The 23,728-nt window shown below is 35.3% G+C and overlaps 9 protein-coding genes across 12 annotated transcripts; 5 read left to right on the top strand and 4 right to left on the bottom strand.

Annotated features, from left to right (window-relative positions):
* The first annotated feature begins 776 nt into the window (after positions 1 to 776).
* On the top strand, positions 777 to 1,866 carry LOC117566454 (uncharacterized). Its single transcript, XM_034245985.2, has one exon. The coding sequence runs from the start codon at positions 781 to 783 to the stop codon at positions 1,690 to 1,692; it is 912 nt and encodes a 303-aa protein (XP_034101876.1). The 5' UTR covers positions 777 to 780; the 3' UTR covers positions 1,693 to 1,866.
* An 873-nt stretch (positions 1,867 to 2,739) lies between these two features.
* Positions 2,740 to 4,052, bottom strand: LOC117569013 (uncharacterized). Its single transcript, XM_034249999.2, has one exon. It carries the CDS (start codon positions 3,983 to 3,985, stop codon positions 3,176 to 3,178), a length of 810 nt encoding a protein of 269 aa, XP_034105890.1. The 5' UTR covers positions 3,986 to 4,052; the 3' UTR covers positions 2,740 to 3,175.
* A 1,395-nt stretch (positions 4,053 to 5,447) lies between these two features.
* LOC117571263 (uncharacterized) lies at positions 5,448 to 10,334 on the top strand. 3 transcript variants are annotated; one of them, XM_034253325.2, is made up of 3 exons: positions 5,448 to 5,526; positions 6,717 to 8,953; positions 9,018 to 10,334. In XM_034253325.2, the coding sequence occupies exons 2-3, from the start codon at positions 8,882 to 8,884 to the stop codon at positions 9,885 to 9,887; spliced, it is 942 nt and encodes a 313-aa protein (XP_034109216.1). In that variant the 5' UTR covers positions 5,448 to 5,526; positions 6,717 to 8,881; the 3' UTR covers positions 9,888 to 10,334. The 3 variants fall into 3 exon arrangements, with proteins under 3 accessions (XP_034109216.1, XP_051859715.1, XP_051859716.1); XM_052003755.1 differs by lacking the exon at positions 5,448 to 5,526 and adding an exon at positions 6,326 to 6,483 and having other exon boundaries at positions 6,551 to 8,953; XM_052003756.1 differs by lacking the exons at positions 5,448 to 5,526; positions 6,717 to 8,953 and adding an exon at positions 6,329 to 6,483.
* Positions 10,335 to 12,029: 1,695 nt separating this feature from the next.
* LOC117571236 (uncharacterized) lies at positions 12,030 to 14,303 on the top strand. Of its 2 annotated transcripts, none has more exons than XM_034253289.2 (2): positions 12,030 to 12,133; positions 13,769 to 14,303. In XM_034253289.2, exons 1-2 carry the CDS (start codon positions 12,119 to 12,121, stop codon positions 14,216 to 14,218), a joined length of 465 nt encoding a protein of 154 aa, XP_034109180.1. In that variant the 5' UTR covers positions 12,030 to 12,118; the 3' UTR covers positions 14,219 to 14,303. The 2 variants fall into 2 exon arrangements, with proteins under 2 accessions (XP_034109180.1, XP_034109179.1); XM_034253288.2 differs by lacking the exon at positions 12,030 to 12,133 and adding an exon at positions 13,582 to 13,694.
* A 550-nt stretch (positions 14,304 to 14,853) lies between these two features.
* On the top strand, positions 14,854 to 15,647 carry LOC117571235 (nematocyst expressed protein 3-like). The gene has a single exon (XM_034253287.2). The coding sequence runs from the start codon at positions 14,855 to 14,857 to the stop codon at positions 15,383 to 15,385; it is 531 nt and encodes a 176-aa protein (XP_034109178.1). The 5' UTR covers position 14,854; the 3' UTR covers positions 15,386 to 15,647.
* A 1,601-nt stretch (positions 15,648 to 17,248) lies between these two features.
* LOC117570678 (uncharacterized) lies at positions 17,249 to 18,272 on the top strand. The gene has a single exon (XM_034252477.2). It carries the CDS (start codon positions 17,328 to 17,330, stop codon positions 17,952 to 17,954), a length of 627 nt encoding a protein of 208 aa, XP_034108368.1. The 5' UTR covers positions 17,249 to 17,327; the 3' UTR covers positions 17,955 to 18,272.
* Positions 18,273 to 18,281: 9 nt separating this feature from the next.
* LOC117566455 (uncharacterized) lies at positions 18,282 to 19,014 on the bottom strand. Its single transcript, XM_052003759.1, has 2 exons — positions 18,912 to 19,014; positions 18,282 to 18,846 (listed from the first exon to the last, which is right to left on the bottom strand). The coding sequence occupies exons 1-2, from the start codon at positions 18,978 to 18,980 to the stop codon at positions 18,466 to 18,468; spliced, it is 450 nt and encodes a 149-aa protein (XP_051859719.1). The 5' UTR covers positions 18,981 to 19,014; the 3' UTR covers positions 18,282 to 18,465.
* Positions 19,015 to 19,355: 341 nt separating this feature from the next.
* Positions 19,356 to 20,551, bottom strand: LOC127565440 (fibrinogen C domain-containing protein 1-like). The gene is made up of 3 exons (XM_052003754.1): positions 20,469 to 20,551; positions 19,648 to 20,405; positions 19,356 to 19,579 (listed from the first exon to the last, which is right to left on the bottom strand). Exons 1-3 carry the CDS (start codon positions 20,535 to 20,537, stop codon positions 19,438 to 19,440), a joined length of 969 nt encoding a protein of 322 aa, XP_051859714.1. The 5' UTR covers positions 20,538 to 20,551; the 3' UTR covers positions 19,356 to 19,437.
* Positions 20,552 to 21,819: 1,268 nt separating this feature from the next.
* On the bottom strand, positions 21,820 to 22,508 carry LOC117569962 (DNA translocase FtsK 1). The gene has a single exon (XM_034251335.2). It carries the CDS (start codon positions 22,456 to 22,458, stop codon positions 21,823 to 21,825), a length of 636 nt encoding a protein of 211 aa, XP_034107226.1. The 5' UTR covers positions 22,459 to 22,508; the 3' UTR covers positions 21,820 to 21,822.
* Positions 22,509 to 23,728: the final 1,220 nt, after the last annotated feature.

Raw genomic sequence — 23,728 nt, 5'->3', positions numbered from 1 at the left:
TGCAAAGGATTGTGAGATGTTTAGTTATTGACATGACTTTACAATATATATACATATGTATATAGCACAAGGAATGACCATAGATATATATATATATATTTGTGTATGTGTGTGTACCTTCAGAGAGTACGAGAACATGTGGCTATTTATTTCAATTTTCTCAATTCGCATTTAAGACGAAAACAAAGTCACCGAGTGAACGTGACCAGCATGTCGAACATGGCCAACGCCGACAACGACAACGAACACAACTGACACTGGTCAGCCGCAAAAACTTTGCTCATCAGCAACAACAGCAACTACAGCAGACAGTGTTTGCTTGCGACGAGACAGAGTGAAGAGGTAGGTAGGTGGGTGGGGGAGGGAAGGAATGTAAAGCGATTTTGGGGCTGACTCGGTGACCATCATTGCGGTCAACGGGCATGTTTAAGGTGTAACGAACGATGTCCGCCTTTTGGCCTCGACGTTGACACGATGACCACGACTGAGACACTGGCCACCCACACAACCACACCCACGCACACACACACACAGCAAAGCAGATAGAGAGAGAGAGAGAGAGAATTACATTTCCGGCTTTTTGGGGGGCGGCATGCGGAAGTTGCGCGTCAATTTGGTCACCTTCAGGGCTAAAATTATGACAGCTGCTTTAGTTGCTGCTTCAGCTGGATACTGAGTGACTTTTTCGGGGATTGACTGGGAATTCGTATAAATACGCGATGTTGGCAAATGTCAGCGCTTAGTAGCACATTCAAATAGCAAATAAACAGAACCTAGAAGATGTGGCAACGATTTGGCATTCATGTGACACTGATGCTCGTCATCGTCCTGGCGAGCACACACTCGGCTGTCATACGCCCAGCAGAGCCAGTGGAGACGACAACAGCAAACACATTGCACGATGCCGAGGAGACGACGACAATGGCGACGGTGGAGAGCAGCACACCACAGTTTGCAGTGAGTCGCGACAAGGATGCGACTGTGCAAATAGAACTTGAGGCTAGTGTAGATCCAGCGCCAGGTACAGTGGAAGGCGATCTGAATGTGAGGCTGGACAGGCAGCCGCAGAAGTCAGCCAAACTGTTGCTATTGAGCACGCCCGCCAAGCGACCCGCTGAGGTGGAACAGCAGTTCGAGGAGCCGGATGAAAGCGAGACCGCAGCTGTTGGCAGTTCGGAGGCCAACGTGCCGACCACAACGCCACAGCAGCAGGAGGAGCAATTGGATAACACCAGCACCACGGAGCACACAGAGACAACAACAGAGGCGGCAGCAGCAGTCACTACAGCAGCAACAATTGACCGCAAAGCAACAACTGCAACAACAACCAAATTGTTTGCCATTGATGCGACAATATCCTCGAAGGACTCGTCTGAGCCGAACGTCGCTGTTGCCGTTGCCACAGACAATGCCACAATTTCGATTGCCGAGCAGCCGCAGCCAGCTGGCAACAACAATGTGGCCATTGAGTTGGCCCTCGTTGAACCTGAGGCCGAGTACGTGCTGCTCGACACAAGCCCGGACCTGGCATCCGTCTCCGTCTCGTCGGTCACACATGATGAACTGCAGCTGGGCAGCTTCACGCACATTGACAGCGATGCTCACTTGCAGCCTGTGGTGCATTCTGTGGAAATCGTGCCCACTCGCTTCGATGACCCCCTCATTGTCAATTATGTGCACAATTTCCGCTGATTCTCTCTCCACGCAGCTAAGCAAAATGGCCACATCCATCGCTGTGACCGCAAAGTTAATGTTTGTTTTTATGTTTTACACAACGAAATACATTTAACAGAATTAGTTTTAGGCAATTAACAATCGAAAATTTATTAAAGAAAAACATTTACTACTCTGAGAAAATTGTATTTGATTATTGAGTAAACGCTTATACTGAAGTGACAAATTTGATAAACTACTAATCCCTTGATAAGCTTATCGCACCTTTTATTTTAGGTGATTACACATTCAGAAAATAGTGAATTATATTCATGTAGTACAGGTTAATTAGTATTTTGTAGCTGTCAAAATGTTTATTAATTTAACATACTTTTTTTGAAATACTTTTAAAAAACAGTTTTTTCTCCTACGAGCCTTTCATCTGTTTTAATTTATTTAGATATACATATGTATATTATATATATTTTGAATTGTGCAAATCGCATTGCAGTTATCTTATCAGCCAACAAGTAATCAAAGAGACATTGTGGGCAAAATTGTTTATGTTAGTTGAATCATTGACAATAAGCGAAGCTTTTCAGATTAAGGTAAAAAGAATCAAAAAACTAGAACACCAATACAAATGAACAAATGGAAGTTATTAAATTTGCAATAAATTTACGTAATAAAGAAAATGAATACCATTATAATGAAAAATTTTAAATTCAAAATTCAATTAAAAAGAGCAATATGTACAGTAACCAATCTGAACCGGCAATACAAAAAATATATTGTAGAGTTTTTTCAAATTAGCTAAAAGAAATGAATGATTCTATTAATTAAGTAAAGTCGATGGCCTTAGTTGCAAGCACTCCCTTCTTTTAGTTATTATATTATTTTGTATAATAATTAACATGTAAATAAATAAATTAATTAATTAAGTAAGGTATAAGATTTTAAAGTTAGGCTTGCAACATTGGTTAGGGTCAACTTTAAGCTGAGTTCCCTACCAATACAAGATTTCCATTACCCATTTTAAATAGAAGCAAAACACCACGCTATTTGGTACCACTTTTGTTTTATTTTAATATAGCAAATGAATAAACTTAAAAAATGTGAAAATATATCAAAAGCTATATTGTGTATATCAATATACTCTTCATTCAAAATATACCATCGAATACAAAATATACCAAAGCTATTTTGTCTCAGCTGTTGTCGCTGATGAAGAATAAAATTTCTTTATGGTTTCGAAGATATATTCTTTGTCTGTTGCAAACATTCGCTGGAGACACTATCCTTTTAAATCTAAGATAATCAAGATAATCAAAATCAGATAGTCACAAGGCTTGGCAGCGAAATTTCAATATATTATATATATTTCTGAACCAATTTCTAAATGATGTTTGCATTATTCTGAAATAGTTCGATAACAAGGAAAACAAACGACTTTAATATAGGAATTAATAGGGGAATTACAATTACTCAAAAGTTAACAGTATAATAGGATTGACTTATTGCTCTACCAACGCTGCTCCACATGCGTTGTGTAGACGAATCCACGACGTGGCGCCTGCATGAGTGGCTGAGAGCGTAGCGGAATCGCCACCGGAATGCCATTAGCTGATGCTGGTGCTGGGACTGGGATTGGGGCACTGGCAACGAGGACAGCTGGTCCCAGATTGCCGGTGATAACGACACTCTCAGCATCGGGTTCGTCCTTGGAGCCCGGCTCCGGTGTAGGCATCAATGGATTCGTGCTGACACCGCAAACTGGATGATTGGCATTATCCTCAGATGCAGCTGGAGCTGCATCAACTTGTTGCTGTTGCTGCTGCTGTTGTTGTTGTTGCTCTGTGGGCAGCAGAAATGCACGACTTGGTCGATAGCCGGCTGCTGGATACGGTGCCTTAGCATAGGCGCGTCCAGAGCGCAACTCTACCTGCGACGGAGCTGCTGTTGTTGTTGCTGCTGTGGCAACTTCCAGATTATCCACTGTGGTTGTCAGCACGGTGGTTGTGCTCCAGTCAAGTGACTCTGTTGTGCTTATTGTGGCTTCATCCAAAGGCAATTCAGTTGTTGTTGTCGTCGCTTCATCGCCACCAGCTCCTGAACCTTCACTGGTCGCGTCTACCTCACCCGGCAGCCAGAAGGCGCGTCCCTCTGGTCGATAGCCAGCAGCCGGATACGGCGTCGGCTTCAGCTCTTTAACATCTGCCTGCTGTACGTCATCCTCCTGAACGCTGGCCGCATAACGATTGATTCGTATCTGATGTGTCTCGGCGATTCCAGATGCCCAAAAGCATAGAACGAGAGCGAATATCCACTGCATTCTATATATAACGTCTGCTATCTAATTCACCCGATATAAGTGTCTCAACTGATTTGCGGCCCGGATGCGTCTGCTCTTTTTATACAATGTTCTCGGTCCGTCTAAGGTCTCAGCCAATGAAAGCGAGAGTCGTCCCAATCCAGTTGGAGAAGTCATATCGAGAAATATATGTACATGTGTCTATATACTGAATCGGTTTTGTGTATGTATATGAGAGTGCATAAATGAGACATCATTAGGCGCACGGTTATCACATTTAATGATTTATTTTATAAATTTATACGCAATGCTCATTCAATGTAGCTAAAAGAGGGTATTATAATTTAATAAATTGTTAAATTTATTAAACTTGTAAAACATTAAATAATAAAAAAAAAAGAAATTAATATCCCTATTTCAATTTGATTATTGAAACAATTGTATTTATATTGCAGATATTCAAAATATGTACAATATATTATATATATTATTAATTGAATATTATATTTTAAGAGTTGTGATCACTGCGTACAGGGTATATTGTTGTCTAACATTCTCAAGTGCATATTTGACATTAATTTTTGTTCACTTCTGGTGTTTGCCAGCTTATCCACGTCCACCACGTCCGAATCGTCGCCATGTTCTATGGAAATAAAAATGCGTTTCCTACGTGATAAGAAAGTTAAAACAGACTAACAACACCATTGACAACTTGGCCACATCAATTGAAAGCGAAAACTTGTTGTCAATTGCATTATGTCAAGTCTCGATTCGTTTTATTTACATATCTATACATTTATGTATAGGTATTTATTTATTTCATTTTTTTTTTTTTTTTGAGTGTTAGAATTTTTATTAAACACTTATAATCGATATTTATGCGATCAACGACTGGGAAGGGAGGTAATCGTCAAGGGCAACTATGACTAACTAGCCACGTCACGTCACGTCAAGTCCTCAGTTGGCACACCATAAATATCGCATATTTGTATATAATAAATAATTTAATATTAAAGAATAAATTGTACATATCTGCTCCTAAAATAATATTATAATTTCCGTAAAATGTTGGAAACATAGGAATTAAAACCAAAAATATGAATATTAAAGACTAAGTGAAAATATAATAATATAAACGTACAGATAGAGAAATTAAACCTAAATAAAACAATTCGACAAACCTATGAATGAAATATAATAAAAGTTGGTCATTCAAAAAATTAGCCAGCTGTTTTTGGCTTATCAAAATGTAGTTATTGATAACAAACTCGTAAACAAAAAGAACTAATTTACTCAGTGATTAAAATTGTTTACTAGATTATGACTAGTGCAAACCTATAAAAGTTGGTCTCTTCAAATGCATTCTTATCTTATCAGCATACATTTGAATTTGCGCAAATTTCTTTGCAGGTTCAGACATTAGTTTTCCATCAACTTTGTAGAAGAGAAGAACACGCAAGTTAATTCTTAAGTCATAAATCAGATTCAAGGAATTTATTTATATGGTGCACATGAGAGATAATCAATTAATGGACATAAAAGATAAACTCTCAGATCTTGAAGTAAAACTATCAATTTATAAGCACCAAATTCTGGAGAAGAACAAATTAATAGACACTTTAAATAGCAAAGTTCATAAACTAAAAACAGAGCAAGAAACTTACTTGTTTATTGCTCGGTCTGCATCCGATGAAGCAAAAATTGATAACAATGAAAGAAAGATTTCTGAAACCAACAAGATAAACGTTGAAACATTTAAGGCTAAAGATGAACTAATATAAATATAAAAGGAATCACTTAAGCAATCTAAAGATAATCGAAAGCTATGGGATAATAATCAATTAGCAATGACAACAAGAATAGATCTTCTTTTGGCTCAACAGTCAACTGATAAGGAGAATATGATTGAAAGAGATAATGAGATTGTACTGCTGAAATCAAAAATTGATACAAAAGAGGTAGAAATTAACGAAAAGATTGAAATTATTGACGAAATGAAACTTGAAATAAAAGCATTAGAAAATTCTGACCTTAGTTTAAAGTGACAGAAATAAAATAGATTTTGAAAAATTTAGAAATTTAAAGTTACATTGGTAGAAATTTAATACTTAAATGCCCAACCGATAGATAGACAGATACATAGATATGTCAGCATCGTCTGGGCTATTGATGATGATCTAGAATCTATACACTTTTAAGATCGGGAATACCTCATTCTGCCGATTACATACATGCACAAAATTATCAATTTACTCACTGCTTAAACTCGTTTAGAAGATAACGACTATCGCAAACCTATAAAACTTAATAACTTCAAATGCCTTCTTATCTTATCGAAATATATTTCGTGCAAATTTCTCTGCATGTTCAGACATTAGTCTTCCATCAACTTTACAGTAGAGAAGAACACGCAAGTTAATTCTCAATTTATACATCAGCTAATCAAAATGGAATTTAAGAAGCTTAATATACAATTGGAAGAAAATGATATTTCTCAGAAAAGCCTCGAGGACAATTTGGTAATGCAAATAATTAAAATCCTATTACTATTTAATAAACTCTTACAAACTGCTATTTTTTTACTAGATCGATAATAGTTCAAATTTGTGTGACTCATCATGCTTTAAGGCTGTGAAACAATTGCTGGAGGACTCCGATAAGAAAGCAGAATTCGAGGAATTTATTTATGTATATGGTACATATGAGAGATAATCAATTAATGGACATAAAGGATAAACTCTCAGATCTTAAGCAGCAAATCCTGGAGAAGAATAAATTAATAGACAATTTGAAAAGGAAAATGCATTTATCAGATGAAGCTAAAATTAATAACAATGAAAGAACGATTACAGAAACGAACAAGATCAATGCTGAAACAATTAAGGCTAAGGATCAACTAATAGAAACACTTAAAGAATCACTTGAGTTATCTAAAGATAATCGAAAGCTATTAGATAGTAATCAATTAGCAATGACAACAAGAATAGATCTTCTTTTGGCTCAACAGGCAACTGCTAATGAGAATATGATTGAAAGAGATAATGAGATTATACGGCTAAAATCAATAATTGATACAAAAGAGGTAGAAATTAAAGAAAATATAAAAATTATTGACGAAATGAAAGATGAAATAAAAACTGCTAATGAGAATATGATTGAAAGAGATAATGAGATTATACGGCTAAAATCAATAATTGATACAAAAGAGGCAGAAATTAAAAGTAATATTAAAACTATTGAAAAAATAACAAAAAAATTAGATTTTTATGTTAGGCGAAATAATATCCTTGAAGATATAGCAACTGATTCTTTTGTAAACGGCTGGCTTGATAATTAATTAATTTTTTAATTTATTTTTTAATTAAAAACAATTTTTTGTTCAATATAAAAATTTTTTTTTAAACTTCAATTAACTAATTTCTAATATAAACGTTATCTAAAAAATGATGGAATGATGAAAAAAAAATGGGATGACTTCTGAGTGCCATACTAAAAAAAGATTCCTTTTTACTACTGACACTTCGCCTAAAAAGTATCATAGTTTGAAGTCTAGCAGTTTTTATTACACATTTTGGACGCCACTGATTCACACTTTCGGCTAATAAAAGAGTTAGATTGAATCCACTTGAATCCAGTAAGTTCGACTCCACGAAAGACAGGTGTACGCTAATTCGGGTTCGTTGTTAATACACTGAATTACCACTACGTTTTATGAGCTACTATTATTTTAAATAGTTTTTTATACGTAATACACGTTTATCTTTGGGGCTGTCCTTATATTACGTAATCACGTTTTCGGCGATTTTTGACCCCCTCCCCCCTGGTAATCAAAAGTAATCATTTAATGAATTTCGCATCCTTCGTATGATTGAACTAATAGGCATTCTCCCTTTCGCCGTCCTGACACACGGTAAAGGGGTGTCTTTGATTTTGTATCGAAGCTTACAGCTACATTTTTGTATATACATATGTTGGAAAATCTTTTTGTTCGTTTTTTTTTTGCTAATTTCAATATTGCCGTTGCTTCCTTTTGACAATCCGACGGTCTTTTATCGATATCGCAGCTTGCATGATTTAAAAACCGATTAAAATAGTTCACTTGGGTTTGAGTCCATTGCAAAACACACGAGAACATATCACAACCGAAACTTTTAAACAGATTACGGTTAATTCCATAATTTCACAACGAACATCTGATTTTCGATATATGTACAAATAATAAAATATGTACATCGACTTAATTATAGAGTTGCATTCTGTACTTATTGATGGAGTAAACCAATTTTTGAATAAATAATTTCAACAACAAAGTTTTTATAAAATGATTAAGTAATCATTGTCCAAAACACCTCCCCCCCATGTAATCAAACATAATCATTTTCTTGACCCCCCTCCCCCCCTAAGTGATTACGTAATATATGGACAGCCCCTTATAGCAACCAATCAGGAATTCATACTGACTATAGTTATGTATGTAGCAAAAATTTGCGGGGCGGAAGTTGAAGTCGCAAATATGTAATACAAGTCTAATCTGAGTTCATACGAATAGACCGATAGACAGACATGACAACATCATCTCGGCTATTGAGGATGATCAAGAATATACATACTTAAATACTTTTGGAACCGGAGATACCTCCATCTGCCTTTTACATATATTTTCTGTAGGCGCAACGTTATCTATCATACGCTTCTACCCTATAAGTAAGATATAATTTACTCAATGGTTGCACTCGTTTAGAAGATTACGACTATCGCAAACCCATAAAAGTTCGTATCTTCAAATGCATTCGTATCTTATCGAAATCTTTGATTTCGTGGAAATTTCTCTGCATGTTCAGACATTAGTCTTCCATCAACTTTACAGTAGAGAAGAACACGCAAGTTAATTCTCAATTTATAAATCAGATAATCAAAATGGAAGATAAGAAACTTAATATACAATTGGAAGAAAATGATATTTCTCAGAAAAGCCTCGAGGACAATTTGGTAATGCAAATAATTAAAATCCTATTACTATTTAATAAACTCTTATAAACTGCTATTTTACTAGATCGATAATAGTTCAAATTTGTGTGACTCATCATGCTTTAAGGCTGTGAAACAATTGCTGGAGGACTCCGATAAGAAAGCAGAATTCGAGAAATTTTTTTATATGGTGCACATGAGAGATAATCAATTAATGGACATAATCTTAGATCTTGAAGTAAAACTATCAATTTATAAGCAGCAAATTCTGGAGAAGAATAAATTAATAGACAATTTGAAAAGGAAAATTTATTTATCAGATGAAGCAAAAATTAATAACAATGAAAGAACGATTACAGAAACCAACAATATAAATGCTGAAACAATTAAGGCTAAGGATCAACTAATAGAAACACTTAAAGAATCACTTGAGTTATCTAAAGATAATCGAAAGCTATTAGATAGTAATCAATTAGCAATGACAACAAGAATAGATCTTCTTTTGGCTCAACAGGCAACTGCTAATGAGAATATGATTGAAAGAGATAATGAGATTGTTCGGCTAAAATCAAAAACTGATACAAATGAAGTAGAAATTAAAGAAAATATTAAAATTATTGACGAAATGAAAAATGAAATAAAAGCATTAGAAGATACTGTTCTTAGACAAAATAGTACCCGTAAAGAAGTACTAAATAAAATATGTCAATTGCCCAATCGTACTACTCTTAAATTGATTTGTGTGGAAATGAATTTTCGTAGTCTAATTGAAAAATTGGATTTTCGTGATTACAGCGCTCTTGAAATGAAGTCACTTAAATTTAATCTTTCGCGTACTTTGGATTCCCACAAAGCCATCAGAAATACAATTAGAGAAGCGTTATTTGCTGTAAACCGACTATTTGCAAAGCCTGAAGAAAATAAAAATAAAAATTCCTTAGTAGTTCGCCCATAAAAATGTTATACATAAATGTATGTATAAAATAATATAAATAAATAATATAAATAAAATAATAAAATATAAAATAATTTAAGAAAGCTACAATCGAGTGTACTCGACTGAATGATACCTATTACCCAATTTCAATATAAGCGAAATATTACAAATTTGTTCTTGGAAAACCAACATATTATATCGACAATACTTTTAAATATACCAAAGTCGATATTTAGTAGTCATATTTAGAATAATATACTATTATATTGAAAAGATTTTCAACCAAAGAAATAAAGACTCTTATCATATCTTATCTTGGGACCGGAGATGCCTCCATCTGCCTTTTACATATATTTTCTGTAGGCGCAACATTATCTATCATACGTTTCTACCCTATGAGTAAGATATAATTTACTCAATGGTTACACTCGTTTAGAAAATTACGACTATCGCAAACCCATAAAAGTTCGTATCTTCAAATGCATTCGTATCTTATCGAAATCTTCGATTTCGTGCAAATTTCTCTGCATGACAGGCATTAGTCTTCTATCAACTGTGCAGAAAAGAAGAACACCCAAGTTAATTTTGAATTTATAAATCAGATAATCAAAATGGAAGATCAAAAGGTTAATAAAAAAGAAAGAAATATTTCTTAACTTATTAATTAAAATTCTATTACTTTTTAATAAAAAACTGATATTTTTCTAGTTCGATATCCGTCAAAATTTGTGTGAATCATCATGCTTTAAGGCTGTTAAACTATTGCTGGAGAATTTCAAAAAGAAAGCGGTATTCGAGGAATTTATTTTATTTATTTTATTTTTTATTATTATACTAATTTTATTATTTAAAACTACATTTAATAGAAAAGAGAGTACTGAAACAATTAAGACTAAGGATGAACTAATAGAATCATTAAAGGAATCACTTAAGCTATCTAAAGAGAGAATAGATCTTCTTTTGGCTCAGCAGGCAACTGCTAATGAGAATATGATTGAAAGAGATAACGAGATTGTACGGCTAAAATCAAAAATTGATACAAATGAGAAAGAAATTAAAGAAAATATTAAAATTATTGGCGAAATGAAACATGAAATAAAAGCGTTGGAAGCTACAGTTCTTAGACTAAATAGTAACCTTAATGAACTAAAAGAAGAAATACTAGAACTATTTCGCACAGATATTTACAAAGCATGCAGTACAAACGAAATACAAAAATGCATTAAAAATTTAAATATTCGTAATTACAGTGACATTAAAACTAAGACATTTAAAATACAATTTTCGGAATGTATCCATGCGCAACTCATTTACAAAGATACTATTACGAAAGTAATAAATAATTTTAAAGAAACTAATGGGGGACCTTTGAAAAATATGCCAATTACTAAGTAGTTCATTAATGCAATTTTAGTTCATAAATGTATATATTGTATAAATTAAAATAATGGTTTGTTGTTAATATTTCGAATTACAACCAAAAAAATAATAAACAAGAAACTTACAATCGAGTATGCTCGACTGTGAGATACTCGCTACCCTATTTCAATATAAGCAAAATATTACAGTTTTATGCTTGGAATATACCAAATGAATATACCGAAAATATTATTAAATGTACCAAAGTCGGTATTTGGTATATTAATGTACTACTATATTCAAAATATACTATAGAATTCAAAAGATTTTTAACCAAAGAAATGCAGCCGTGTCATGTCATAAAAAATTATTTCATCAATACTACTTTTTTATCTGAAATCAGAAATTTATAAAATTAGTAATCATAGTGACTGTAGCTATGTATAAAGCAAAAACTTGCAGGGGGGAAGTTTGAATGGCAAATATCTAATGCAAATTTGGCTTTTATAGACTCTGAGATCTAAGTGTTGATATAAGTAGACCGACAAACAGACATGGCAGCATCGTCTCGGCTATCGAGGATGATCAAGAATATATATACCTATGGAATCGGACATGCCTCATTCTGCCTGTTACATACATTTTCTGTAGGCACAAAGTTATCATGAGTAACGGGATTACAGAGAAATAATTTACTCACTGGTTAAACTCTTTGAGAAGATAACGACTATCGCAAGCCTATAAATGTTCATATCTTCGAATGCATTTTTATCTTATCAAAATACATTTAGTGCAAATTTCTCTTCATGTTGAGACATTAGTCTTCCATCAACTTTGCAGTAGAGAAGAACACCCATGTCAATTCTTAATTCATAAATCATATAATCAAAATGGAAGATCGAAAGGTTAATATAAAATTTGAAGAAGTAAATAATTAAAATTCAATTACTTTTTAATAAAAAAGTGATATTTTATCTAGTTCGATATCAGTCAAAATGTGTTATAATCATCATGCTTTAAATCTGCTAAACAATTGTTGGAGAATTCCGATAAGAAAGCGGGATTCGAGGAATTCACTTATTTATTTTATTTTTTATTATTATACTAATTTTAGTATTTAATACTATATTTAATAGAAAAAAAAGTACTGGCACAATTAAGACTAAGGATGAACTAATAGAAAGACTTAAAGAATCACTTAAGCTATCTAAAGATAATCACAAGCTATGGGACAAGAACCAATTAGAAATGACAACTAAAATAGATAATCTTATGTCTCAACTGGCAACTGCTAATGAGAAAATGATTGGAAGAGATAATGAGATTGTATGGCTTAAAACAAAAATTGATACAAATGAGGTAGAAATTGAAGAAAAGATGGAAATGAAACATGTCGTAAAAGTATTAGAATATGCTGTCCGTAGACTAAATAGTAAACGTAATCTACTAAAAAGTGAAATTCGTATTCTATATCACACAGATATTTACAATACATGCAGCACAAACGAAATACAAAAATTTATTAATAATTTAGATATTCGTGATTACAGTGAAATTGAAATTAAGTCACTTAAAATACAAATTTCGGAATATATCCGAGTGCAACTAACGTACAAAGACATTATTAGGAAAGGAATAAATTCTTTAAAAAATACTTGTTACTACATAAGTAGTTCTTCAATACAATTTTAGTATATAAATGTATTTATGTATATATAAAATAAAATAATGGATTGTAATATATATTTTGAATTGCATCCAAACAAATAATAAGCAAGTAAGAAACTTACAATCGAGTGTGCTCGACATTTGGTATATTAATGTACTACTATATTCAAAATATACTATAGAATTCAAAAGACTTTCAACCAAATAAATGCAGCCGTGTCGTGTCACATAAAATTATTTTATCAATACTACACTTTTATCTGATAGTAACGAATCAAGAATTTATAAAATTAGTAATCATAGCGACTGTAGCTATGTATGTAGCAAAAACTTGCAGGTGGGAAGTTTGAATGGCAAATTTCTAATGCAAATTTGGCTTTTATAGACTCTGAAAACTAAGTGTTTATACGGACAGACCGACAGACAGACATGGCAGAAGCATCGTCTCTGCTATCCAGGATGATCAAGAATATATGTACCTATGGTATCGGATATGCCTCATTCTGCCAGTTACATACATTTTCTGTAGGCACAAAGTTATCATACGCTTTTAACCCATGAGTAACGGGATTAAAGAGAAATAATTTACTCACTGGTTAAACTCTTTGAGAAGATAACGACAATCGCAAACCTATAAATGTTCATATCTTCGAATGCATTTTTATCTTATCGAAATACATTTCTTGACAATTTCTCTGCATGTTCAGACATTAGTCTTCCATCAACTTTGCAGAAGAGAAGAACACCCAAGTCTATTCTTAATTCATAAATCAGATAATCAAAATGGAAGATCGAAAGGTTAATATAAAATTTGAAGAAGTAAATAATTAAAATCCAATTACTTTTTAATAAAAAACTGATATTTTTTCTAGTTCGATATCAGTCAAAATTTGTGTGAATCATCATGCTTTAAATCTGCTAAACAATTGTTGGAGAATTCCGATAAGAAAGCGGGATTCGAGGAATTCATTTATTTATTTATTTTTGTTTTTTGTATTATATTAACTCTAGTATTTAATACTATATTTAATAGAAAAGAGAATACTGAAGCACTTAACACTAAGGATGAACTAATAGAAAAACTAAAAGAATCACTGGAGCTATCTGAAGATAATCGCAAGCTATGGGACAAGAACCAATTAGAAATGACAACTAAAATAGATAATCTTATGGCTCAACTGGCAACTGCCAATGAGAAAATGATTGATAAAGATAATGAGATTGCAATGCTGACATCAACAATTAGTAGAAATGAGAAAGAGATTAATGGCGCGATTGAGATTATTATCGGATTGAATCGTCATATAAGTGGTGACTGTTAAACAAATAATTGGATAGTATGGAACGCCAGATAACGGTCGATGAACTAGGTTTGAATCCTACATCCTTTGTGAGGTTACCAATTATGTCAAGTGTATTACCCAATCAAAAAAAAAAAAAAAAAAAAAAATTAAAACACCAAACTTCTATTCAAAAGAAGTAGGTAAACAAATTTCTTAATTCTCATCCAAACAAATATTAAAGTCTAGACTTTAGTTGAAATAACTTTCGATTGTTGGCCTAATCGATTTATTGGCGATCAAAAGACACTCTCCAGTCACTCTACAATCGGTCCGCTTTTGGATTGATTAATGGCGGAACTATAAATTCAAGCTTCCAGCGCAGCGTAGCTCTACTGCTAGTTCTTCTTTCAGGTCACGTCTATAGCTCATAAAGCCTCCCACCGATCGCAGAATAGTGTGCCGCATGTGTGTGTGTCGACGTCAGAGCGTGTGCCAAAAAAGGATGCCCAAGCATGGAGTATGCGATGCGGCGCACACTAAACAGCTTAGCAATTCCAGTGGCACTTCCAATGCTTGTCCTAGGTATAAAAGCGATGCGCAAGCCAGTCAAGAGCAACAGTTGTCGGCTTCAGCTTTCCAGACACAACCCTCAACAAGAAAATCCTTCGCAGCGATATGGCCAAGTTTCAAGTGGTCCTCATGATTGCCCTCGGCCTGTTGGCCATCGTCGGAGCCCAGCAGCAGCAGCAACGGCAGCAACGACAGCAGCAACAATTTCAGCGCCAGCGTTTGAGCCGCGGACGCTCGCGTTACTTTGCTCGTCAGGAGTTGGCACCAGCAGCGGATGCCGATGCCGCCGTTACGCCATATCCTCTGGCCGATGAACTTAAACCGGAAGTGCCATTCGATGAGGCAGCCGCTCCAGCCGCTGCTGAGCCGACGCCAGACGCCGTCTATGGGCCACCAGATGCAGCCCCAGCACCCAACAATGTGCCCGACGAGGTCTACGGCCCACCCGATGTCACTGGTAACGATCTGCCCGCTGCCGCCGATGTACCTGCCGAGCAGCAGGCGCGTCTAGTGGCCGCCAGGCGTGCGGCCAAGCTGCGTCGTGCCAGCCAGCCAGTAGCAGCAGCATCTGTCAGTCGTCGTGTCGTCTCCGCTGCGGCACGTCCGGCCAAGCTGAGCGCAGCCAGACGCTTCTAGAGAGATTCCAGTGCATCTGCTTGCTAGCTGCCTGAGCTGGGCAGTCGCAGAGTTAGATTCCCCGCTAAAACCCATGACGATACAAAACGACGATACTTCGATGATAATGATGATGACGGCATGCAAAACACACACACACACACGCACACTGCCACAACACAGCACAGCACAACACAGCACAAAACATTCACTCACAGCGTAAATAATATATTACTTTGGATTGTATGAGAATTGCAAATAAATTGTTTGGAAATCATAACAAAAGTTCTCCATATACCTATCTAACATATGTACATATATGTATGTATGTATACTTGCCTGCATTCAGACAGACATTCCCACTTGCCTCTCTGTCTGTGAATCACAGCGAGCTTTTGGCGCGGTTTTGCTCCCAAATGGTTGTCTGGGGTCCATTGTTTTAAATCGCAAACCGAAAAACCGGTTGCGGGACGTACGCGTGCGCGTCATAAAAACAAGAAATTGATGACGAACCTCCCAGAGTCAGAGATTACAGTTGAGTTTGGGTATCTCCCTGACCGCAAGTAAACAAGAAATGCGCAATCTCTCAGCATTAAGTCGCTGCTGAAATACCCTCAACAAATTTACACCCGACCGGACATAGCATTTGTATATTACAAGTTTGTGCAATTGAGTTATTTAAATATTTTAAAGCTCACCATTTAACCTTAATAATTGCTTTGGCAATACCAATTATTGACATCATTAAATAAGACTTTATTTTTCTGACAATTCAATACAAAATAGCATAAAAACTAATAAACATAACTTTAACTGTAATCATTATAGGCACATATTTCTTGTGTAGATTTATATTTTAAATATTTCTATTTATAATTTAACCAAACATATTTAGAAAATGATATGACTTAGAGAAATCAAACAAGGCATCTTTTGTGGACCTGTACTTAATATTTTATTTGTCTTAGGCATATAATTTTCTAAGACTGTTTTGGTAAATTTGTTCTGCTTTGATGCTTTTATTGGCAAGCATTTATTGTAAATTACTCTTTCGTAAAAGTGACTTTTCGATTCAAAACTTCAACTATAATAGTTTCTTTATAATATATAGATAAATGTATATATTTGCATTCGAAAAATTATTTCCATTCAAAAGATGGAATCATCTTTTAGATTCCATGCATACTTGAATTAAATTTAATTATAATTTTCGAAATATATTTTCAGTTCTGCTTCCTCAGCGGAGAATAAAATATTTTACAAAATAAAATAAAAACGGATAAAAATGTATTTAATTTATATTTGAAATATTTCTTTCATTATAATTTTCGAAATATATTTTTAGTTCTACATATTGTAGAATAGAATATGTAATTTATTTATATTTGAAATATTTGTTTTATTATTTTAGTAAATCTGATTACAATTTTCGAAATATATTTTCATTTCTATTCCTTCTTCTAGAATATTTCACAAAATAATATAGAAATAAAAGCAAACTTGAGGACACAGCTGAAATTCCCCAAATTTAATAACTTAAAACCGTAATAGTTGCTATGAAAAATTATTACAGAGGAGCAGTGAAGTGTACAAATGTAATTTTACGACTACGTGCATATAGAAATTGGAAATTTGGTATGAAAACACAAATCAGTATGTGACATTCGGAATGATATGGCAAAACTGGAAATAATCTATGGGGTTAGCAAGGGTGTCGAATCGTTTTGATAAGCCCGACAACTTTATTGTGGCTGGACTCAGTCTCAGTCTCGATCTCTGTCTCTGTCTAACTGAGCGACTTCGTCTCTGGACTGAGTCAATTAAATGCTTGTCGAACAGCATCTGGCAGCTTATTTAAATAATTGCGAAAGCTTTCAGCTCTCAGTCTCAGTGTCAGTCTCAACAAGACAGCAACGTAACGTAACGTAGGCGAAAAGTGAAATTGTGCCAAAAAAAAAAATATATGGTCAAAATGCTGCGAAATTTGTGCATATTCATAATACTTGGCGTCGAAATGTCGCTGGCTCAGCGACCCTCGTTCGCTGGCATCCGTCCGCCCGGTGGGCTTAATCAGAAAGATAAATATCTGGGCACACAGAATACGGCAGTGGAGAATCTATCCGGCGTTAGCATTGCCACACGATTCGGCGAGGAGGCCGTTGCCCAGAAGACGCCAATTAATCTACCATTTGGCGCCTCACAAAAGCCGCCAGTGGGCGTGCCCCTAGTGCTGCCCGTCAATAATTTTGTGCCACTGTCCGACCCTGTGCCAGTGGCGCCTTCACAACAGTCATCAACAACAGCCGCGACAAGCGTGGTAGGCGTGGCCAATCGTTTTGGTGGCAGCAATGATGCCACGATTCCACTCAGCGGCACCGCGGGAGTGGCAACTGCGGCTGCCAGGCCAGCGGCCAATGCGCTGCCCATCGATGCACGCGGCGATCAGGCGTATGTGAATCATCTGAATTCGCTGCCCGAGGATCAGCGTCCGTTCTGGTTCCTCAACTATCAGGCTATCGAAGCATTGCGCAACAGCAGCAGACCCAATGTGAATGCAGTTGAGAATCGGGGATCTTTCTTTGCGGGCTAAAAAACTTGCTTTTCAGCTTTTAAGACATTGCTTTCTTAATATAATTAAAACTAAGCACTCTCGTACATAGAAACAAGTATGCGCACACTCGAAAACAAATGAGTGGAATTACACAAAACGTGAGCTAAGTATTCCACGGAATCTGAATCTGAGATGGCGATAATAATTCAGTGAATTATTAAGTCTCAAGTATTTAAATAAATACATTTTGAATTGATCACATACACTTCTGTATATGAGGAAAATGTAAAGCAGTTGCTCATTATTGAATTTGTAAATATTATTTATTCATTAATAAATTAATGTACATTTAGTTTATATTATACATTTCCTCTTTCCAGCCATCCAGAAAATGTATTCTTAATCAATATATCTCAAAATAAGCTATTAAGATTGCTGCAAACTCAAAGAAAGTTAATTCAATTGAATTCCCTTTAGTTTCTATTTATGCTAACACATTTTGTCCTTTTCATCATACGTCGACGCTTTCACCTTAGGCTTCGTTTTGCAATCATCTATTTTGGAATAATTCAATTAAATCATTCTGTAATATTTCAATTAAATCATTCTGTTCTCTAAAAAGCTTGTAAAATCGTTCGAACATTTCGCCATTGTTTTCAAAAGGCTCCAGATTTAGATTACTTTCCGTAAAGTTATCATTATTTCCGTTCTTGAACGATTCAATGCGCAATTTTAAAAATTCAATTTGATCATCCTTATACTTCAGCTTATCTTTATACAAATTCAACTTTTCTTGGTCCAGCGCCGCTTTCATTTCAAGCTTTGATACCTTAGTTTTTAGATCGTATATTTCGGTATCTTGCTGTTGTATAACGTCGGTTAAATTCTCCACCTTATAATTTGTTACACATTGATTGTCATAATGCTTGATCTGAAAATTTTATAGATTTCGAATTAATTTCCTGGAACACATATATGAAGTTTCATGGTACTTACAAAATAGTGATCGAAGGTGTCGCATTCCGAATTTTCAGCTAATTGTAAATTTAGCGTTTTACCTTCCATGATATAGAGAATGCTATTTTTCGATGACGTGAATAGAAACTTAGCTGCCGAAAGTGAGTGACCACAACTTTACCTCCTGAATTCAAAATGTGAACTGACGTTTTCTTTTTAAGATTCTAGGCCTTATATAGTTATCATAGAGGGGTTTCTATTCTAATGAGCTTCTTCTAGGTAGTGCTTCGTCCTTTTGTTTACCTGCGATGCTTAAATGTATAATCCCTCTCTGGTGTTTTACAATGGGACTGTTTTATGATCAGCCATCTGGTGTTAAAGTAATACGACTCCAGATGGCTCATATACCTGACAATTTCTTTAATCCCCGATGGAATTTTCGGATATGCATATTATATCTTTAATATTAGCGTGACCTGCTTTTGTAATTTCGACAAACAACGATTTGTACAAATTACATATTAATTTAATATTATAATAATTTCTATAACAGCATTGCATTTAATTATTTGGGCAATTCCTTTATGGGCCTTATCAGCATTTGCACAGATTTGATATAATTCTTCTTATTTCCCCACGTCTTGTATCCCCAGAAAATATATTCGTGCTTCTCAATACTTGTATCGGTAACTTTGCCACTAAGATTACTGCAAAAACAAATGAACAGTGATAGTGAGATATTAGCTTCGAATTAATTGAACTAATGGCTGCTTACCAAGTGGGCTTCACATTCGGCATCCACCACCAACCATTCTTGTATGCTTTCGTGGCAACAGAAAATGCTTTGCCCTCATTTAAACGCATCATATCGTTGGCATCTCCGCTGTAATGACCCAATGACCTCAGCACACCTTTCTCCTGCCTGCTGCCCACAACAAAGTTGTCGTATTTTGCATAATGCGCATTGCCATCAAAGTCAACAATGTGTACATAAAGTTCATGCCGTTGATGCGATGTTATTAGATGCATTTTTTCGAGTCCAAGCCAAAAGTCGCCAGTCCTCTTGCCAAACCCGTCATAGTACTCGCCTTCATTTCTCTCAAAATCACAGTTGCCGTTGACACGACGATGTATGACAATCCAACCTGGTCCGGCAATGTTATTCTCCAGCACAGGCTCAAAGGATTTCAATTGTGGTACTTTCATCGACAATTTCGATCCACCATATTCCATTTGAATACTGATATTATCATTTTTCGTAACCAGTTCGCAGTTCTTCTGCGTATAAATTTCATTGTTCTTTGACGGTTCATTGGTCAATTTTAAAGACTCGATTAGATCCTCTTTAGATTGCAGTTTATCCCTATATAACTTGTCCATTTCTTCATGCATCGACACTTTCTTTTCAAGCTCCGATAACTTAGATTTGAGGTCGTTTATTTGACAATCTTGCTTTTGTATAACATCGATTAAAGTTTCCTTTCCGTCATTTAGGTTATTTGGAGAATCATAACGATTGTCAAAATGATCAAACTGCAGAATGAATAGATTTAAAACTGAATTTTATGGAGTAACTTTGACATTTATCATACTCACAATGCGATCGTCTAATAAGTTGCATGCTGAATTTTCAGCAAATTGTATGTTTAGCTTTTTGTCATCCATAGTTATTTTTTCGTACAGAACTCGATCGAAACTGAACTGATTCACGAAATTTTCACGGTTATAAATATTTTTCTTTTACTGATAAGAAATTGTACGATAACTGCGAGAAAGACCCCCCATTATCTAATTCCGCATATACATTCATGTGCATATCGAACTAAGCAGCTAAATCAAAGATAAAAAGTTTCTTTGTTGTTATCTATTATTATCAATCATCAATGCTACTCAGTAGCACTCTTATAAAAATGTATTAATTGTGAATTATTTGCTACTACACTAGGAATAGAAACCCCATAAATTTATATATACTTTACTATGAGTCAATTAAACTAATGGCGAAATTATAAAATGCTAATTAAATTGCATGTGAAGCTTCGAGTTATTGTCTTGTGATTCTATAAGTTAGTACTATAAACATGACACATTTTGTTCAAATCTGGCGTTCGAAGTTCACCATTAATTGATTGTGCATTACTCAGAGGGTGTCACAATAGGATTAACCTTTGAAAATAGAAGAATTTGCCAGCTATATATAATAACATATATATATCAGACGACCTTTTTAATAAGAGCAACCAGTGAATTGCTGCAGGAGAAGAAAAGAAAACTAGCTGAAAAGAAGAACAAATTTAAAGTTGTGCATGTTCGACAGCGAGATACGCTGTATTCAATATTTAGTATTGGATACAAGCATAATTAAAAATTACTCTGAACAATAGATGGCGCCAGTGTTTTGTATAGTAATTTCTTGAATACATTGTATGGGAAAGTTTTTCGTACACTTATATAGTACAAAATAATGTCTTCAAGAAGTTCTGAACCAGTATTCTCACCTAATAAATATAGTTTTCAATTAATGTTGCTCAATAAAAAATACTCACACATCAGAAGTGAATGTTGCCCTGAACTCTTGGGTGCCATTTGCAATAAGCACAGGGTACAATAACATTTTATAAGCAGGCGAAAGCATGAAAAATGCATTCAAACGCTGAGAACAAAGGCGAAACAAGAGAAATGCGCCGAAGAAAAGGACACTCTAACGACAGGACGAAATGGATTCAAACAATGCAAAGTGCTTGGCAACTTGAGCTGCACTTGAATGGCTTGTTAATGGCCAATGATTTATCCAAGTCGAAGGCGCCAAAGTGTCTCAAGTAAAAGCAAAATGCGAAAAAGAAAAATAAAGTAGCAGCAAAGTTATGTTTAACGTTATTTAATAGACAAAAACACAAATAACAGCCTTGGGCTTAACACCTTCAATAACAATTAGGCAATCAATCGATCTCTACCAGCCAAGCTGCTGTGGAGCTGCGTTGTAGGCCACCACATACGGCTGCTGGGCACCGACATAGTAGAATTGTGGGACTGGAGCAGCAGCAGCCACGGGCACGGGAGCAGCAACGGGGGCAACAGCAGGGGACAGATCCTCGAGACGTGCGATGCGTTGACGCTGACGCAGAGGCTGAAGACGCAAGCGTTTGGGTTGAGCCTTGGCCAGCTGCAACTTGGCCAGACGCTGGCGACTGATGCGCAGACGAGCTGGAGCAGCAGCGGCTTGAGTTGTCGCCTCCACGGAGTTCTCATCGGTGTCCAGCTCTTCGGCATCCACATCCACATCGACATCGTCGCTTGTCTCGGGCTCTGGCTGCGGCTCAGCATCGGGTTGGAAACTATTCACATCCGGCTCCTGCTCAGCGGGCAACTCATCCACATCTGTGGACGGCGGTGGGCCATAGATAAGAGCTGGTTCCTCGGGCTTGAGTTCATCGGCCGAGGGATATGGCGTTGGTGCCACCTCCTGGCGAGCAAATTGCTGACGTTGACGCAGCTGGAGGCGCAGACGACGTGGCGCTTGCGCTGCCGTCGAGGCAACCAAAATGGTCAGGAGCAAAAGGGAGCTGATGAGCTGATAACGTGCCATGATCGTATAACTTGTGGTGAAGCTTTGTTGCCATTCGTATATGGAGCTTGTACTTTTATACTCATAGTAGTTGGCCCCGTGGCCCCGTCTCGAACAATTCTAGACCAGCACAGCAACGCAACGCATATAAAGCAGTCAATAATTTGATAGTACCATTCAAAAACCAAAAAAAATAAACAAACACAAGACACAACACAGCACAACACAGCAACAAAAAATAATTGACCTGCATGACAAACAGGCGCCGCACAGTGCTTCCAAATGCGAGTTAACATTGTGAGAGCAACAAACACTTTTAATGGGGTTTTCGGCATTTCACAGAGGTCGCCTTCGAACACTTCTGGGAAACAAGCGCACATGTTGGGGCCTCAAAATAACAGCGCAGTTCAGTTTTGCATTGTCAAAGCATTTCAATATTAGACAAATTAATAACAGATATATTTCAGCTTAATTTCTTTTTGTACTTTGTACAAAAACAAACTATACAACTTTTTTATAAGCACTGATAAAGAAAGCTGATTTGTAGCAGATCATAGTAAACAAAAAAACATACAATACTCGTATTTAAGCAATTTAAGAATCTTAAAGAGTAAACTATGAAAATATAATCAAATATCTTAAATGAAAATATAGCAATAATGCCAATACTCCAGTCGATTTTCCGATATGTTTTTAATAGTCTACTTATAAAATAATTTTATATATTATATTTATTTCAGAAATTAAACTGAAATCTATCTGATTGTAAAGAAACAGAAAATTTTAAATTTATCACAAGCAAAAGTATACAATATTTGAATATGAGAATAAAATTAAAACTGCTGAAAAGCTAATAAAATATCTTAAATGGACCAAGTCGATATGCTTAAGATATATTTTCAAAAGGGGGCTTTTATATGAATACTATAAACTTACATAAAGAATAAAGCTTAAGCCAATATGATGGTAAAGAAAAAGGTAATTCTGATTCTATCACAAATATTTATGTTACTATATTTTAATATAATATAAAAATAAAACTATTGAAGTTAAAGAAAATCTTGTATTACATCTTGAATGCAAAAATGATTAGAATGTCAAAATCTTATTTCAATTATACTATATACTCTCAAAAATTCTTCTTTATGTTGTCATGGGTTTCTCTGACGGAACTTGTCGCGTGCGACATTATAAATCAATTTAAGTAATGGTAGTTCTTTTCGATCTGGATTAGCACTATATTTAGAGCTACGATTAATTTTAGGAACTTTTTCTGTATTACGATAAAACT

Source organism: Drosophila albomicans, chromosome 3 (genome assembly GCF_009650485.2).
Source record: "Drosophila albomicans strain 15112-1751.03 chromosome 3, ASM965048v2, whole genome shotgun sequence".
Classification (NCBI taxonomy): Eukaryota; Metazoa; Arthropoda; class Insecta; order Diptera; family Drosophilidae; genus Drosophila; species Drosophila albomicans.
The sequence above is the reverse complement of the archived record's forward strand: the minus strand, read 5'-3'. Positions and strand labels throughout refer to the sequence as shown.